General features: G+C 40.2%; 1 protein-coding gene across 2 annotated transcripts; it reads right to left on the reverse strand.

Moving 5' to 3' along the window:
• Nucleotides 1-1,701: 1,701 nt before the first annotated feature.
• Nucleotides 1,702-15,549, reverse strand: VPS37A (VPS37A subunit of ESCRT-I). Of its 2 annotated transcripts, XM_029910671.1 has the most exons (11): nucleotides 15,259-15,549; nucleotides 11,693-11,767; nucleotides 10,378-10,492; nucleotides 8,247-8,347; nucleotides 6,938-7,145; nucleotides 6,658-6,728; nucleotides 5,190-5,317; nucleotides 5,048-5,106; nucleotides 4,896-4,964; nucleotides 3,241-3,384; nucleotides 1,702-1,973 (listed from the first exon to the last, which is right to left on the reverse strand). In XM_029910671.1, exons 1-11 carry the CDS (start codon nucleotides 15,387-15,389, stop codon nucleotides 1,893-1,895), a joined length of 1,182 nt encoding a protein of 393 aa, XP_029766531.1. In that variant the 5' UTR covers nucleotides 15,390-15,549; the 3' UTR covers nucleotides 1,702-1,892. The 2 variants fall into 2 exon arrangements, with proteins under 2 accessions (XP_029766531.1, XP_029766532.1); XM_029910672.1 differs by lacking the exon at nucleotides 15,259-15,549 and having other exon boundaries at nucleotides 1,704-1,973; nucleotides 11,695-11,767.
• Between the last annotated feature and the right edge of the window lie 580 nt (nucleotides 15,550-16,129).

Genomic DNA, 16,129 nt, shown 5'->3' on the forward strand with positions numbered 1-16,129 from the left:
ATAAATTTGTTAGTCTCTAAGGTGCCACAAGTACTCCTGTTCTTTTTGTGGATACAGACTAACACGGCTGCTATTCTGAAACCTACTAGTAGGAAACCTTTAAGTACTGACCTGGTCTAACCCTGTTTAGCTTGTCAGATTTGACAGGATTAAGTAGTGTAGCTGCAGACTCAAGATCATGAAAAAAGTTCTCTTTTCAGAAAGTCTAATGCATTTCCACCCTGCTTCTCTTCACCTTTTCAGAAGAGGTGTGGGGAAGAGAGAGAACAATATCAAGATTCCTGAAGAAAGTTACAACTATGATAGAAATAAAACAGAGAATTGCAGTAACTAAATCTATCCCAAAATTCAGGATGTAGCAAATGTATCTATTTCTCTAGAATCTGTATTTTCACTTCATGACTCAATTCAGTGGCAAGACAGACTAGAACATTAAAAAAAAAAAAAAAGTACTTAGGGTTGCATTTTTCACCTGTAGAACATTATGGGGCCTTTGTTTGTAATTTGCAGTTCATGCATATTAAATATATATCCCCTCCCCTAAAAGGAAGCGCACCTGACAAACAGGTCTAGTGATCAAAAGACAAAGATCTAGAAATCACCAGATAAGGGTTCTATTCATGGCCCTTACCATGACTCACTGCACAGCCACTGAAAAGTCAGTTTCCTTGTATATTAAATCCAGGTAACTACCACCTCACAAGGGAATTGAGAATTAAATTAAAGCTTGTAAAGTGCTTTGAGTTCCTCAGATGAAAGACACTAAACACCACCAAAACTATGTAAAAAGGTGGCCTGATTTTTTTTTATGTTGTGCAACAACAAATTCCTTTGGTTTTGCTTAAAATGAAAGATGATGTCTGGCTGAAAGCTCTGTAGCTAGTTACAGTGGTGGGTGCCTTGTCACTTCAGAATGAAGAGTCCATTTGTACTCTTAGTATAATAGATAGTATATTTACAGACTGCTGGTATAATATTTTTCCAAAGCATCCGTTCCTTAAACCGATTCTACTTATTCAACAGGATGCAGGCAATGTTTAATTTGCTATTATTTGAAATAAAAATAAACTGGTGTTGATTTTTGGCATCAAGGAAGGGAAGTCTGATATTTCACTGACAATTATAAAAAGCGTTACCAATCTCCTCCCCACAAAGTTCACCAACCTCAAGAGTCTTCATAAAGTAACCCAAGCAAATGTTTCAAATTCAAAATACAAAAGGTATGAATTATGTTTTATAAAATGTACAAAGCTAGCCAAAGTTACATGTTTAGATATTTAATCTCTAAAGAATGGCAGGATAGCAGCAGGAACTTAAATATGGTAAGGACTATCAACAATAAATACAAGAAATATTAGTGCAAAGATTGCAATAGAAGGATTTCTTGAATCAAATGAGAATATAAAGAGTCATTCTAATTTGTACAAAACAGTCCCAGCACTGTATACAATCTGTTCTATAAATACAACCATTTATGATGAAATGCTTATTTGCAAATAGGTGTTAGAAAATGTGCTTTGTTGGGTTTGTTCACTCTTCTCTTGGCAGGTCTAGTTTGCAGGAAAGTCTATGAAGACAAAAATTTCTATAATTAGACAGTTTAACCTCCTAAAAAGCTATTTTGCAGCTCCTTCCCTCCCTCCAGTTACAGATACGTATTTCAGGAAGTAGATGTTCTCCCCAACCCACACTTTTTGAAAATACCAACTATTTCCTTCCTTTGTATAGAAACAGACAAACAAGGAATTTTGACCTGAAATTGATCTACATCAAGAAATGTTATGGGAAATACTAATAATGTTAATATGACAGTTTGCAGTTAGTAAATACAGAGTAAGTGCTATGAAGGTAATGCAAAGTGTGTGGGAGTTTGCCTTCATGTAGCAGTTTACCTATAGTGAAGCATGAAATTGGCTGTGCATTGTTATTGCCTGTTGAAGTTTCTCCTCTTTGGCTCGTCTACAGTGGCAAATCTAAAACACAAACAAAGTGGACCAGTTAGCTCTGAAAAGAATAACCTGCTATGTTTCATTTTTGTATTCTACACACCCAATCCCTATTTCTTTCTTTTTTAGTTCAAAAGTTGCCTATTTCATGGAATCTTAAAAGAGAGACTGACCTGTGGACCACTTCCCTACCATCAATTCCACCAAAATTCACTCATATTTGTAAGAACACTTCTAAAGCAGTTGCTTATGTAGAAAAGTAATTAGGAAAATATTTACAGTATCATTAGATGACTTTACTATGATTTATCTGCAGGAAACAAGAACAGAAACCAAGAGCAGGTGCAGTGATCATGAACCATATTTTAAGACTATCAATTTTAATTATTCTCTATTATTTCATCCTTAAAGGGTTAACGAAATTTAAAAGTTATGAGGTTGAGACTCTTAACATAGCAGATTATTCTACATATCCTGTCTCTTCCTTCCCCCTCTTAAAACTGCCCAACTGGTTTTCTTCCTTATTTCTGTGCAAGAATGGGAGGACAGTACTATATGTGGGAGAAATCACAGAAATGTAGTACTAGAAGGGACCTAAATAGATCATCTAGTCCAGTCCCCTGCACTGAGTCAGGACTAAGTATTACCTGGCTCACTCAAAGATACATCTCATTGCTCTTGCTCAAAAAATGGGATGGAAGGTTACATTTCATCACGCATACGCATTTCTGTCCACCTTGTAACAATGACATTATGTCTCATTGACAAAAAAAAAAAATCAGTGCGCCCTCCCCCTTTACAGTTTAGCACCAAAATTATATATATATTTATATATATATATATATATATATATATACACACACACACACACACACACACACACACACACACACACACACACAGCAAAGTAAGTTAAAGGGTCACTGCTATCGGAGTGTGGCAAAACCACAGGAGATGCAAGGCTCTGTCACAAAGCACCTTCTAAGATTAGGGGAACTGGGCATAATAAAAAGGAGTATATAGAAGGCACATACAAGAATAAACTAGAGTTCAAGTACATGAGAGTGAATTTACAAAACTACAAACCATTTCTAATGTTACTGACAAGCTATATAAGATATGTTGCCATCTTGGAAGAATCAGAATAATTAGTTAAGACTTTTAAGAAGTGTGCAGCAGGTCACAGAATCCAGCATTCTGAATCACAGAATTGCTCCACTCTTAAAAGTGATAAATACTGGTTTCATACACCCCACTTGTACAATTAATTTCAGCTTGAGAGTATATTACATACAGTTCTCTTTTCCATGAAGCTACTAAGGAAGTCATCTATTTCCATTTTTCCTTCCAAGAAATCTTCTGCAATAGTGTCAGACTCCTCTTCGGCTTCATGAGCAGCTACTTTCAGTCTGGCCTGCAAAGCACTGGAACTGCAACTCTGAGGAAAAAAAGTTTCCTGCTAATGTTAAATGATCATTGAAAACCATGTTTATTTTACACAAGGTAGATAAAGGAATGCATGAAAACAGCTTAATGGGTGTGGGAGAGAACATTACTGTAGTATCTTAAAATTAAGACTGCTAAGCAACTTAGAAATTTGCCACCTACAGGAATCAGTGAATGTTTAAATTGATAAAAAAAATCTAGAGGGGAACACAGAATGAAGACGACATTTGGCAGAGTAACTGATTTGGGCTGACTTACCCTTACACCTGTGCAGAGCTCAACTGATTTCAGTGATGCTGTGTGTGATTGTTAAAGCCCACCCTCACAGATCTGACTGCAGGGTCCCCAAGGCCTTTGAGATCACTGTTTCTAGAAGTCATTATTAAAAGATGCTCTAAAGCAAAATATAAAAAGTAATCAATAGGCTTCACACTTGAAGTTCATGCCAGAAACTTAAGGACTGGTCATGAACCCGAGTAAGTGGAGCCAGGTGAAAGTACAAAATTTTTATAATCATGGCTTTCAGATACCTTTGGAATACAACTGACTGAATAATTTAGTTTACTTTTTCTAGGAGGAATCCTGTTCAAAAACTAGTTTATTCTCCTAGTCCCAGCAACATGCTTGTATCTGTAAATTGGTATCTATGTGAAACAAAACAACTGAATGCATCAAGACAAAGGGAAATTTAAACTGAACATACTGGTATTTTTCCTGACTAAACACCAATTTGACAAAGAAGAAAAGTTTTATGCCAGCTCAAAACCAACTTTTCAGCTAACCAACTCCTGTCACCTTTTCTTTATCCAGCTAGGCTCAAAGCCAATTACGCTGGCCACATCTCTATTTTTATAACACACTTTAGCTGCACTTGAAAATAGTCAAGTCTTGTTAAACTGTGATACTGATATTAAGTGAGAATGACTTACTTATAGTTGGTACTTTTATACATATTATGTGGAGATCTAAGCTGGACTTCGGCCCTGGTGTTCTTTCCCCTGAGGTAAGTTTATAGTGCCTGGTCTAGAACTCTTAGCTAGGTTTTAACTGTGTTCTTGATTTTATCACCTAGTCTGTTACAACTCCTCCCATCACAATGAAGAGTTTGATTAAATCATCTTGCTAACCGGCTTAGTTAATGAATTTTTTTTTTGGTCAATCTCTCTCCCCAGTACCTGCCATTGACCAAATTTGTCAGGAACAATTCTAATGGCACCATCACTCAGCATCTGACAGATTTTTTGCTACTGTACCACTGAATGTGAAATAGAATCTTGGTTGTACTACCACCTTCTGTTTTGTTTTTAAGCTAACTTTACACCTAAGAACTGACTGTCACAGAAATATTACATAGCTCCACTTAACTCAAATCATGGGAGCCATGCACACTAACATAAAAGCAGAATCTGGCCAGAAGAATATTCTTTAAAATTTTTATTATACTTTTGTCCATAATTTGTAGAATGTTATTCAAAAGACAACATGAAAATAAAAAAGTTATACCTCACTAAGCTCATGCTGCCTTTGCATCTTCTTCTCAAAGGTGGCTTTCATCTGAGTAAGCTGTTCATACTAGGGGGGGGGAAAAATATTTCTTAAAAACAACGAACATTTCAGCTATTTCTTTTCCAGAAAATTTATTTTTATTCACTTACTTTATCCAGCACTGTTTGCCTTTTCGCCTCTAGACTGGGTTCCAACAGTAAATTTTTTTCTGTAAAATAAATAAGCTGTTTAATTTTAAGAGACTACGGTTCTGAAAACACACCCATAGTTATAAATATGTTGAAGTCTTACTTGCTAACTCTTCAATGCTTTTCACGAAGTCATCTTTATCCATTATGATTTGCTTCAGCTGGGGCAGATTCACAAACTGTTCCAGCAAAATATCCTCTTGCTCATTCATAGCTGTCAGCTGTGGTATACTGGATTAAAAAAAGAAAAGGATATACAGCAAAAGGCCAATCAAAAATGAAACCTAGCAACTTATTTGGGATTTCTTTTCCTGCAGCAAAGAAGCCATGTTGTTTTATATTTTCTTGCACTGGACTCTACCATCTGCAGTGGACAGGCTTTGAAAGGTGGTGTATTAGTACCTTTAGTTTCAATCTTTACTTCCTTACTGTGCTCCTGAATGTGTTATCTAGTTCTGATGCAACACAATTTGAGAAATTAGACTAGAAACATAATATTGTTGGCAAATTCTGGAGCCCTATGGAAAAGTTTAGGAGCTGATTCATTGAGTCCACATTTCTCTTTAGTCATCTTGGAAGGCTCAGACTTGCTGGTAATGTTTCTTAAAAATAAGAAAAAACAAAACGAACCCTCTTTGCTATATATAAACATATGCTACTAGTGCTTAAAAGCCTCATATATAAACTGCTTGTTGACAGCCTGCATAACTTTTGACACACCCTTAAGAAGGAATTCTCTGTTTCCAGAGACCCTCAGAATCTGTTGTTCATCCTGCCAAACCTGGAAATGCATAGGAAAGGTCAATTGATTTGCATTCTACAAGAAAGAGTTTTTGGTTTAGTCAACTATTACAACAGGGGTTAAGAGTAGGACATCAGAAGGTGAGCAAATCCATTGTCTGAGACTAATTTAATTGAGGAGTCCATTTCTTTCAGACAGATATATCTGGCTTGAGAGGCTGTTTTAAAAGCCTGAAGGAAATTCTCCAGTGAAGGCTAACTGTTAATGCCTTGCCACAGCTTAAAATAACAAACAGTCAGTCAAGTGGAAGTGTCTGTGAGTATCTATGCAGTATGGATAAATGTTTATTGTAACAGCAAGTATTTACAACTTAAGTTATAAATATTCACAAAAGTGGAAGTCTTTTCTATGGGGGACTGCTGTAGGCTGCCTTAATACAGGATATGCCTTCCTGTCTTTTTTTGTGACTCATTCTTTTTCCAGATGTTACACTTATTGGGTGCCTGGTGATGCACGGGAAAACAGTTTGAAGGACACAGCAAGAGACTCTTTTATAGTTTGTCAGAGTAATGTAAGACAGCATTTACCTACAGTTCCCAATATATTTTCCTATTAAAAAATCCTGAGCAAGAAAAAAAACTGAGTTAATAAAAGATATGTAGCAACCTACAGAAATTGAGGAAGTCATGGTAAATATGAGTACTGTTTTCTCCTAATGAAACTTTTTGGTGGTTATCTAGCAACAAGAAAAAAAAAATCTTTTCCAGTTCAAGCAGTAATTGTCATATGCATTACCACAAAGTAACTACTTCTCTCTCCAAGATCTTACCTTAATTCTGAGAGCTCTGGAAATGCATCAGGAACATCAGGCATCTTGTAAGTGAAGCCATTCTGGCCCACCTGAACAGAAGTTTAAAAGCATTATTTAAACTTAGAATAGTAATTTCTTTCTTTTGCTTCTAATCCCATCTAAAAAGCCCTTGCCATAGCGAGAATGGTTGCCTCAGCACACATCTGCCCTGAGAAGAATTTATATTCAATGTCTGGACTAGCTCTGAGGGATGTAGGTGTTAACTGCTTAAATGATAAATCTCACTACACATACAAACCTGTAATAGTGCTTCTGTTGTTGGAACAGGTAATGGCAGGTCTGTGATCAAGCCATAGGATGGAGCAGCGGGTTTGTCTGTAGTGTAACCTGATTCAGCAACTGGCACAGAAGCTATAGATCTATTTGTTTCTTGTGGGGGGTATGGAGGAAGAAACGGAAAACCCTGAGGAGTATAAGGAGGCATTCCAGCTGGTTTACTGTAAAGACTAAAAAAAAAAATTTACCATCAGCAACTAATTGTTTACTGTTCATTTATGATATTTTAATAATACATCTGCAATTACTAGCACACATGCAAGGTACTCGGTTGTTGAGCTTTTGAAGTAGTACACAAGTATTTATTATCTCAAAAGTAATAATAAAAGTGAGAATAATAAAAATGATAATTCTGCGAGAGAAACTTTACCGTATGTTGCTATTTATACAATAATACTTAGAAAGTTTTTCATAATGAAGTAAGTTCAATTCTCTCTCTATCCCGGTAAAGAGTTGAAAAACAAAGTTATATGCTCTCAGATTTGATGTAGAGCCAATTGCAAATGTGAACTCAAGTTTTATGCTTCTCAGAAGTTTGCAAAAACATCAATTTAAACCTGGTTTCCACTAAGAAGCCCTTAAAAAAACCTGAGTTGAAATGTCTATTAGGGTTTGTTCACCCTACAAAACTTAAGCGCATCAGCAACAGATAAAGCTTTTAAGCAGTTTCTGAAGTGATTAACTTTTTTAAATTCAACATTGCATATGACATTGCTTGTCAGTGATCAATAATTTCTGAAGTATGGACAAGGCTATAGTGCTAGGGCCTGCTGTGCATATTTTAATCTAATTATCTATTTGACAGATTCTCAAATGAATTAAAGTTTGGGAGTTTCAGATCCTGAGGTCATCAGCAGGGCATCCAGGAACAAACAACTGCTTACAGGAATCATTGCCTGAAGTGCTTGTTTTGCTATTGATAAACATTCATTAATCTTCAGAAACATAAAAGCACTGAAGTCAAATTAACATGCTAATACAGGAAAGCCAACTATATTTATCATTTTAAAATTGACCCGAAGTGGACAGATCCATGCCTATCAATTAGCTGAATTATACATTTCCAGTCTGAAACAAAACCATTTTTTGAACTTTTTGCCTCTCCTCCAACTAATTTACATACTAATTATTTCCAGCTTGTTCCTTGACATACAGTTACATTCATACATTTCCTAAGAAAATCTAAAGATGAATCTGGAAATTACTTGTCCAGGTTTTGCATACACTTGAAAATGGTCTGATCTCTCAATTTTACCTTTATGTATACTTACTATGGAAATGATGTTAAGCTAGGAGCCAAAACTGGAGGATTCTTCCAAAACTCATCCAGTAAGCTCTGAATAATTTTTCCAAGGTCAGAGTGCATTGTGAACTGGTAGAGAACAAAATCTATATTATATTTAGCACTCCTAAAGTACCAAAGAAGCTCAACAAAAAAGAAGTGCATGATTTCTTTTGAATGCAATTGTGATGTTACTGACAAACTGTGACAGTATAGATAATTTTTGCAACCAAGGTCATATAGTGGCACCAAATCTTGTACAAAGGAGGTTAAGTAAGGTGTCTATGACAAGGTTATGATTTGCTGGTTATGATTCTGCTATCTGTAGGCATGTATCATTTTTGTATTTAAAGTTATAAGTATTGGCTCTATACTGTCTGTATTTCAAACTTGTGCTATGCTTCTGGGTGACACCCAGACAATTTGGCATCAGCACTGCCTAGCCTGCTTGATGGCCCATTAAGGACCATCAGCTATACAACTGACCCATTGAGAGAAGGCAGATACACCTTGTAACTCAGCAAGGCATGCAGGGACATGCCTATGGACAGAACTCTAAGGTTTTTCCATGCCATGCGCTGGGTAGTTTGTTTTTGGAACAAAGGAAGCACAGGCCACGTGGCAAGAGACTATAAAAAGCAGCTGCAAATCCTCCATCTTGTCTTCAATCCTGCTTCTTACCTCTGGAGGAACTTTGCTACACTGAAGCTCTGAACAAAGAACTGAATGACCCATCCCAGCTGTGGATGTACTCCAGAGACTTGATTTGAACCTGCAGTTTATTCAAGCCTGAACCAAGAACTTTGCCATTACTGTATGTAATCGATTCAATTTAATCAATTTTAACTCATCTATATTTCTTTCTTTTATGAATAAACCTTTAGATTTTAGATTCTAAAGAATTGGCAACAGCGTGATTTGTGGGTAAGATCTGACTTATATATTGATCTGGATCTGGGGCTTGGTCCTTTGGGAGAGGGAGAACCTTTTTTCTTTTACTGAGGTATTGGTTTTCATAACCATTCGTTCTCATAACGAGTGGCACTGGTGGTGATAATGGGAAACTGGAGTGTCTAAGGGAATTGCTTGTATGACTTATGGTTAGCCAGTGGAGTGAGACCGAAGTCCTCTCTGTTTGGCTGGTTTGGTGTGCCTTAATAGTAAAGGAAACCCCGCCTTGGGCTGTAACTGCCCTGTTCTAAGCAATTTGTCCTGAATTGATACTCTCAGTTGTGTCCCGCCAGAGGCTGCATCGTTACAGCAATATCATATGAATATGTCTAAACATGCGTTGTAACTCATGTATAATTGCATCCACATTAGAAGGTTGTGTAACAGTACAGAAACAGATGGCTAATGTGGTAACTCAAAGTGTGTGTAAACAAGCCCTTAGGGTTTTTAATAAGTCATTTCTTTAAGAGTTGAAGTCTCCTGAGCTGTGAGTGGGTGCTGGAAATCTATGTATATGTTCCATTATCAGATATGGGTTATCTATATATGAAATTGTTTGATAGAAAGATGACTAAACAGACCTAATGATCATCTGAAAGCTCAATAAGTTAACACAATCTGAAATAAAAAGCCATTCGAAGAGTCAAAACTACAAAATTGGCTCTGTTATTTTAAAGTATCCAAAAATGACTGGGAATTTCCTAGAAAGAATTTTCCACTAAATGAACTGTAGTAAAACAACTCCGATATATACCTGGTCTGGCAGAGAAAACAAATGAAAGACGTGTTATTTGGGATAGCTAACATCTTTAAGACCTGCTTACTGTTGCATGCATCAGTAAATTGCAAAGTAATCTAATTTTAGATTACAACAATTTCACAACAAAGCAGGAAGACATCTTTGCAAATCAGACTTAAGTCACAACACATGGTGCTATCCATATTTAAGAAACCCTACAGTAACCGTCCAAGTCACTGAAGCTTACAGTAGTGCAACAGAAGTTGTTCTGAATGATTAGTAAGGAATACTGTGTGTCTCTTTGTTTTTACACAAAGCACATATAGATTAAGTTTTGTATTCCTAGAAATTTGTTGTCAGATGTACTAGAGAAGTCAGAGTGCTACATATATGAAATCTGTTATATAACCAGTAGGGAAATTATACATACATTGCTTATTAATGGACATGCCACATACACTCCTTGTTTGTCCATTAAGTGATGTCTTATTGGCGGGAAAACACTGATCACCGGTTTTTCTTGAGGAAACTGAGGAGGAAGCAAGCTGTAAACACAAAAATACTTTATTATTATTGGCATTTTTAACTGTGTGTGATAAGCTTGTCTTATTAGAAATGTGTTGCATTAAGAAAAAATATCAGATACTTCTACTTCCTAACAGGAAAAACTATGGAGACAGAGAGAGGTGCATAAGAGGGATTTTTACTTCAGATATACATTATTAAATTAGTGGGAAAAAAAGAGTCAGTAATATGAATGGTGACCTCTTTGAATATTTCTTTTCTGGGATCAGATCAGTTTAAATAGCAGGAAAAAAAACTGCATGATGTCTCTTCAATAAAAGAAAGAGAATGTTAATCAGAATGTTAAATGGTACTGAGGAGGGCAATTGGACTCAGAAAAGGAGAGAGCAGATTGTACTCTCAAGTGCTGCTAAATAGGCTTAAATACCTCCATGGTGTTTTGCGATATACAAACTTCGGGTTTGCTTACAACAGGAGACACACTGCAGCAAGCCAGGGTGTGAATCTACAGCTTGCATTGTGAACCCTCCAATGCACTAAAAGTTTGGAAATGCACTTATACATACTCCTGTTTCAAACAGCAGCATGTGAAAGTACACTATGGAACTTTTAGTGCACTGGAACAGGGTCTACACAGGACATTACCATGTGGCAAGTTAGTGTGCACACCCTGGCTTGCCACTAATGTCCCATGTAGACAAGCCCTTGGAGAGAAAAGGGCGATGCCCTGGGAACCACAGGAGAATTAGGCTCTGTGACCAGGCACCAGAGCAAATGCGCTAGACTAAAGCAGTAAAAATGTGCAACTAGAACAGCCTAGGGTGCCAGAGACCATAGCATGCAAATTCAGAGGAAACACTGTAAAAAACTCAATTTACAGTAGAAAATATGAATGAAATAATGATCTTGTATGACTGATGTTGTAGTACAGAGAATAAAGAGAATTAAAGAAAAGTTTCTATTAGTAATTCAATTCAAACTTTAGAAACTGCTTGCCATTTTATGTGACTTAGCTTCTTGCTGAAAAAATGTAGGCTTGCTTTGGAACTGAGCCTGAAAATATGAATGTGCTTAACTTTGAGCATTTACTAGTACAGTAAAGATAAGCACATCTGTAAGCGTTTGCAGGAATGGGGCCTTAAGTTTTATTATTGTTACTATTTACAAGGCAAGATTTTAAGTTCCTAAAGTTGTGTTTAAGGAGATCTTGCGCTACTCACACGTTAATATTAATTGTCAGGTTGTTTACGGTGAATGGCAACCTATATTCCACATCTTTCTGTATTTCGGCAATGCTATAAAGGAAAAAATTGTTAGAGTCCAATTAATAATAAGTACAACATTCACAAGCTTACAGACATTACTTTGATTTGTTTTTCTATTATACTTGTTAAAAATGAATGAAAACAAATTGTTGCAATTACTTAACATCTTCACAGAATGCTGACCTAGATAAATTTAAAAAGAGAAGGACGGTTATGAATTTTTAAGACACATGACTGCCGGCAGTGTACATAAAGGCACTAGAAAAATCCAGGCTTTGTAAATTTAATGTCGTCTCCATTTCCCCAAAACGTAATTAATCCTTCTAATTGCAAAGATAATCTTCATACTAGGAACAGATTCCTGGTTGCCTTTGTTTCAGTGTGTAGCCAGGCAGACTGAAACAACAAGACTAATGGCTTGTCTACACCATGTAGCTTTTAATGACAAGGCTGTGTCGACACAACCTTGTCGCTAAAAGTCAGCGTGTGCAAACGCTCTTTGTCGGCACTTTTGCCAACAAAATATTTCCAGTCCTGTGAGTGGCATTAGCTTTGTCGGCAGGAGAGCGCTGCGTTGGCAAAACTTTTGTCTTTTGCGGGGGGGCTTTTTAAAGTACCCATGAAAGACAAAAGTTTTGTTGACAACTTCACAGTGTAGAAGTATCCTAAGAAGAGTGTGAACTTCTTGTCCTAGTTTATGATAAATTAAATACCCACTTCATCAATTCACTGAAACTTTTCCTATTAGCCTTTCAAAAGTGATGTGCTATGGCTTTGGCATAATAGATGAATTTTACATAGCACATTTTATCTGTAGTTGAAGCGTTATACAAGAGCTACGTGAGCTAGCTATAGAAAGAGTCATTCTTGCACAGTTGTGTTACAGTCTATTTTAAGAGTTATTAAAATTTAATCTAGTACGATAAACCCATAGCATGTCATTTTTGACAGATTAACAGGGGAAAGTGAAATACACATATATATAAAAGACACTTTCAAACTGGAAGTCATATTTAAAACAAAATGCCTTACTTGTGCTGCTAAAAGTATCTTGTTTGCTAATAAAAGAAGGTTATTCAATTTACATTATAGTGGTGGTAGTGCAATAACAAAAGATGATTAGTCACTCTGACTTGTTTCTAGTTAGTTTCACTTTCAGGTTCTCAGGCACAGGAACTGTGTGCTTCAGTGTTCAAATTATAAATAATGAAGAAATGTTTAAAGACAAAACAGTCATTCCTGTAGAAACTGCACAGATATTAATAGAAAATATTAATTTGGCAATTTGGGGGATAAACAATCACACGCTCCAAGATCTTCTTTAGGGGACAGAGCAGTGATACTCACTGAAGGGCCACTATTTAATCAAGTGGAATCTCATCATGAAACAAGTAATTGTAAAAGATGTTCTGAAACTGTGTTTGACAGTTGACAATTGCAACATTCTCATTGTTGGCCTCCGAAACATACGCACGGCATGCCTTTAGTCCATATGAAGTGCAGCCAAAAACTCATCTTCACTGCCCATCAATTTAATTATGCAACTCCCCATAATGGGTCTCTATCTACTATCACATGGAAATTAAGCTTCTCACCACTTCAAATCTCTGTAATTTTGCTCCTTCTGTGTCAGGCTTTGCACTGTTCTTTGTTCCCTCTCCACTCCCCATTTGCTGCCTTCAGCCGGATACTACTTTCCTTCCTCCCTATGGCCTCTCCAGCTATATCGGGGGCACTGAGGGGCTGGGAGAAAGGCTGCGGGCTCCAAGCACAGCACCAAGATCGGGGTCCAGGCTGCGAGCTGCTGCCCGGCCCCGCACAGCAGCAGGATCGGGCTGTGGGCTCCCCGCCCCGCATTGCAGAGAGGCAGGGTTGGGCTGTGGGGTCCCAGCTGCCTCCCCCGTGACTCCACGCAGTGGCAGGATCAGGCTCCAGGGTCCTGGCTGCTCCTCCCCACCCCTGACTCCGCACAGCGGCAGGGTCGGAGTCTGGGTCCTGGCTGCCCCCTGGCCCTGCGCAGCAGCAGGGGCTGAGATCCCTGCCCTGTGTTCTGCTCCTGGCCCCACTCTGTGGAGAGGTCCTGGGAGGAGAGCGCTGGGTATATGGGTTTGGAAGGGGGGGACTAGGTGGGGGGTACCATGGTTCTCAACCTGAAGCCCAGGTAACACTTTATGGGCTGCATATGCAGCCCACAGTAATAAACAGGTTGAGAACCACTGTTATAGACAATTGTATATGGAGGTTTGGGCTGTCAATTGCATTCTAAATCCCACAACTGTGTAAAATTAATAGATGTTAAGCTTAAAAGGTTCCCTTAGACCATCGGGGTTGACCTCCTCTGTAATACAGGCCATGGAATTTCATGGTTACCCCTGTGTTGAGGCCAAATAACTTGTGTTTGACAAAACTTTATCTTCTAGAAAGGCATATAGTCTTGATCTGAACCCATCCACCACTTTCCCTTGGGAATTTATTTCAAGAGTTGCTCACTTTCACTGTGAATATGTCCTACTTTTACTTTGAGACACTGATTCTTGTTATACCTTTCACCACTAAACAGAAGAGCCCTTTAGTTTCAGGTACCTGTGAAGGTACTAATACATCAGGACCATGATGCCTCACAATCTTCTCTTTGATAAGAGAACAAACTGAGCGTTAAGTTTTGCACTGCAAGACTTTGTCTACAGTAGGAAGGTTTTGCCAGGATAGTTACACTGGCAAAACCCACCAGTGTGGAGGCATTCATATCTGTACAAAAATGTCCACACTAATGCAGTTTAGGTTTAAGAGAATAAATTATACTTTTATAAACAGATGTGCTAGTACAACTACCTCCACATTACGGCTTTCATAAGTGTCACAACTAGTCACTTTTGTTATGTTTTTGCATCAATATGAGAAGAGGCAACAGATACCACCACCTCATCTAAATTAGCAACAACATTCAATTAAAAGAACAGGAGTACTTGTGGCACCTTAGAGACTCACTCCTGTTCTTTTTGCGGATACAGACTAACACGGCTGCTACTCTGAAACATTCAATTAGTTACTTTTTATTCATGAACAGCCAAAATAAAGGAGGGCACAGCTGGTCCCCTGCATCGTTGAGGGAACCGCTTAAGGATTAATTGGAGGGAGGGTCCATCCTTTACAGATGTGCAAAGGCAGGAAGGAGATGAGGCTGCACGTCTGCCACAGAATCTAGCACTATCCCTGGCGATGATGCAGGAGAAGGAACCCCACGCTTGCCTCTCGTGGCCCAGGTGGACTTCGCAGGGCTAACAGTCACAGAACGGCTCTCTGCACCGCCGGACTCGCCAGCCCGCGGGGCGGCGCCGAGTAACACTGGAGCGGGGGCTGCTCTAGGGCTTCGCGGAGACAGAAGCAGACGCAGCCCGTAGTAGAATCAGCGCCGGGGGGGAAGACAGGTACCGCCGGAGTGGGGGAGGGGAGGAGGCCCCGGAGTGATTCGCCCCCTCCCCCCCCGTTAGTGACTCCCGCCCACCCCGCCGGTCACTCACGCGGAATGGGCGCTGCGCAGGGACTCGATCTGCCGCTGCTTCTGCTGCTGGAGGCTGGTGAGGGCGGGGAGCGGGGCCGCGGGGGACGAGGACGAGCCGCCGCCCTTGGACAGGGGGAACAGCCAGTTCATCCTCCCCGCGGCGCCCGGGCCACCCAGCGCCCGCCTCCCGCCGCCCCGAGGGGGAGAACGCAGCTCTGCCCGGCCGCTGGCGGGGCCGGTTTCGGTGCCCTCAGCCCCGGGCTCTGCTTGGAAACAGGAAGTAAGGAGCGCGAGCCACTGTCCTCTCAGACATCAACACACGCCCGCGTCATCACCGCTCGGCGGACGCATCTATTGGGACGCGGCGGTGGCGCCGGCCGTGCCCCGGAAGGCGGAGCGCGATTGGAGCCGAGAGCGCCCTCCCGGGGTCAGGGGTCAGAATGGAAAGGTCAGGGCGCGGCGCGCTGAGATGATGTAATGGCTTTGTGCGGTGGGGGCGGCAGGTTCTGCGCTTCTCGGTGCGACTCGCTATTCTGGGGCCGCCTCCGCCGCCGCCGGGTCCCAGCCAGACCCACCCCACCCCCGGCCCGGCTCTGCCCCGCCCCGCCCGTGTGAACCCGGCGTAGGTGAGAGCGGGAGGGGCCTGGCTTCCGGGCGTGGTGGGCTGTGTGGACTCGGGCGGGAGGCCGCCTTTCCGGGGGTCTCTAAGCTGCGGAGTCGGGGTGAGGGGCGCGGCCCGGGGGCTTCCCCAGCTCCGCGTGGGGCGCGCGCTACTCTCCGTTTTCAGTTCCTATTTGCGGGGGTGGGGCGGCCTCTGCTCGCGGCCTGGATCCCGCGGCACCGGGCGCTGCAGCCCCTGACCCCCGCCGTGCGCCCGGGCTCCGTGTGGG

This window comes from Terrapene carolina, unplaced genomic scaffold (genome assembly GCF_002925995.2).
Source record: "Terrapene carolina triunguis isolate 2854851 unplaced genomic scaffold, T_m_triunguis-2.0 Scaffold66, whole genome shotgun sequence".
Taxonomy (NCBI): Eukaryota; Metazoa; Chordata; order Testudines; family Emydidae; genus Terrapene; species Terrapene triunguis.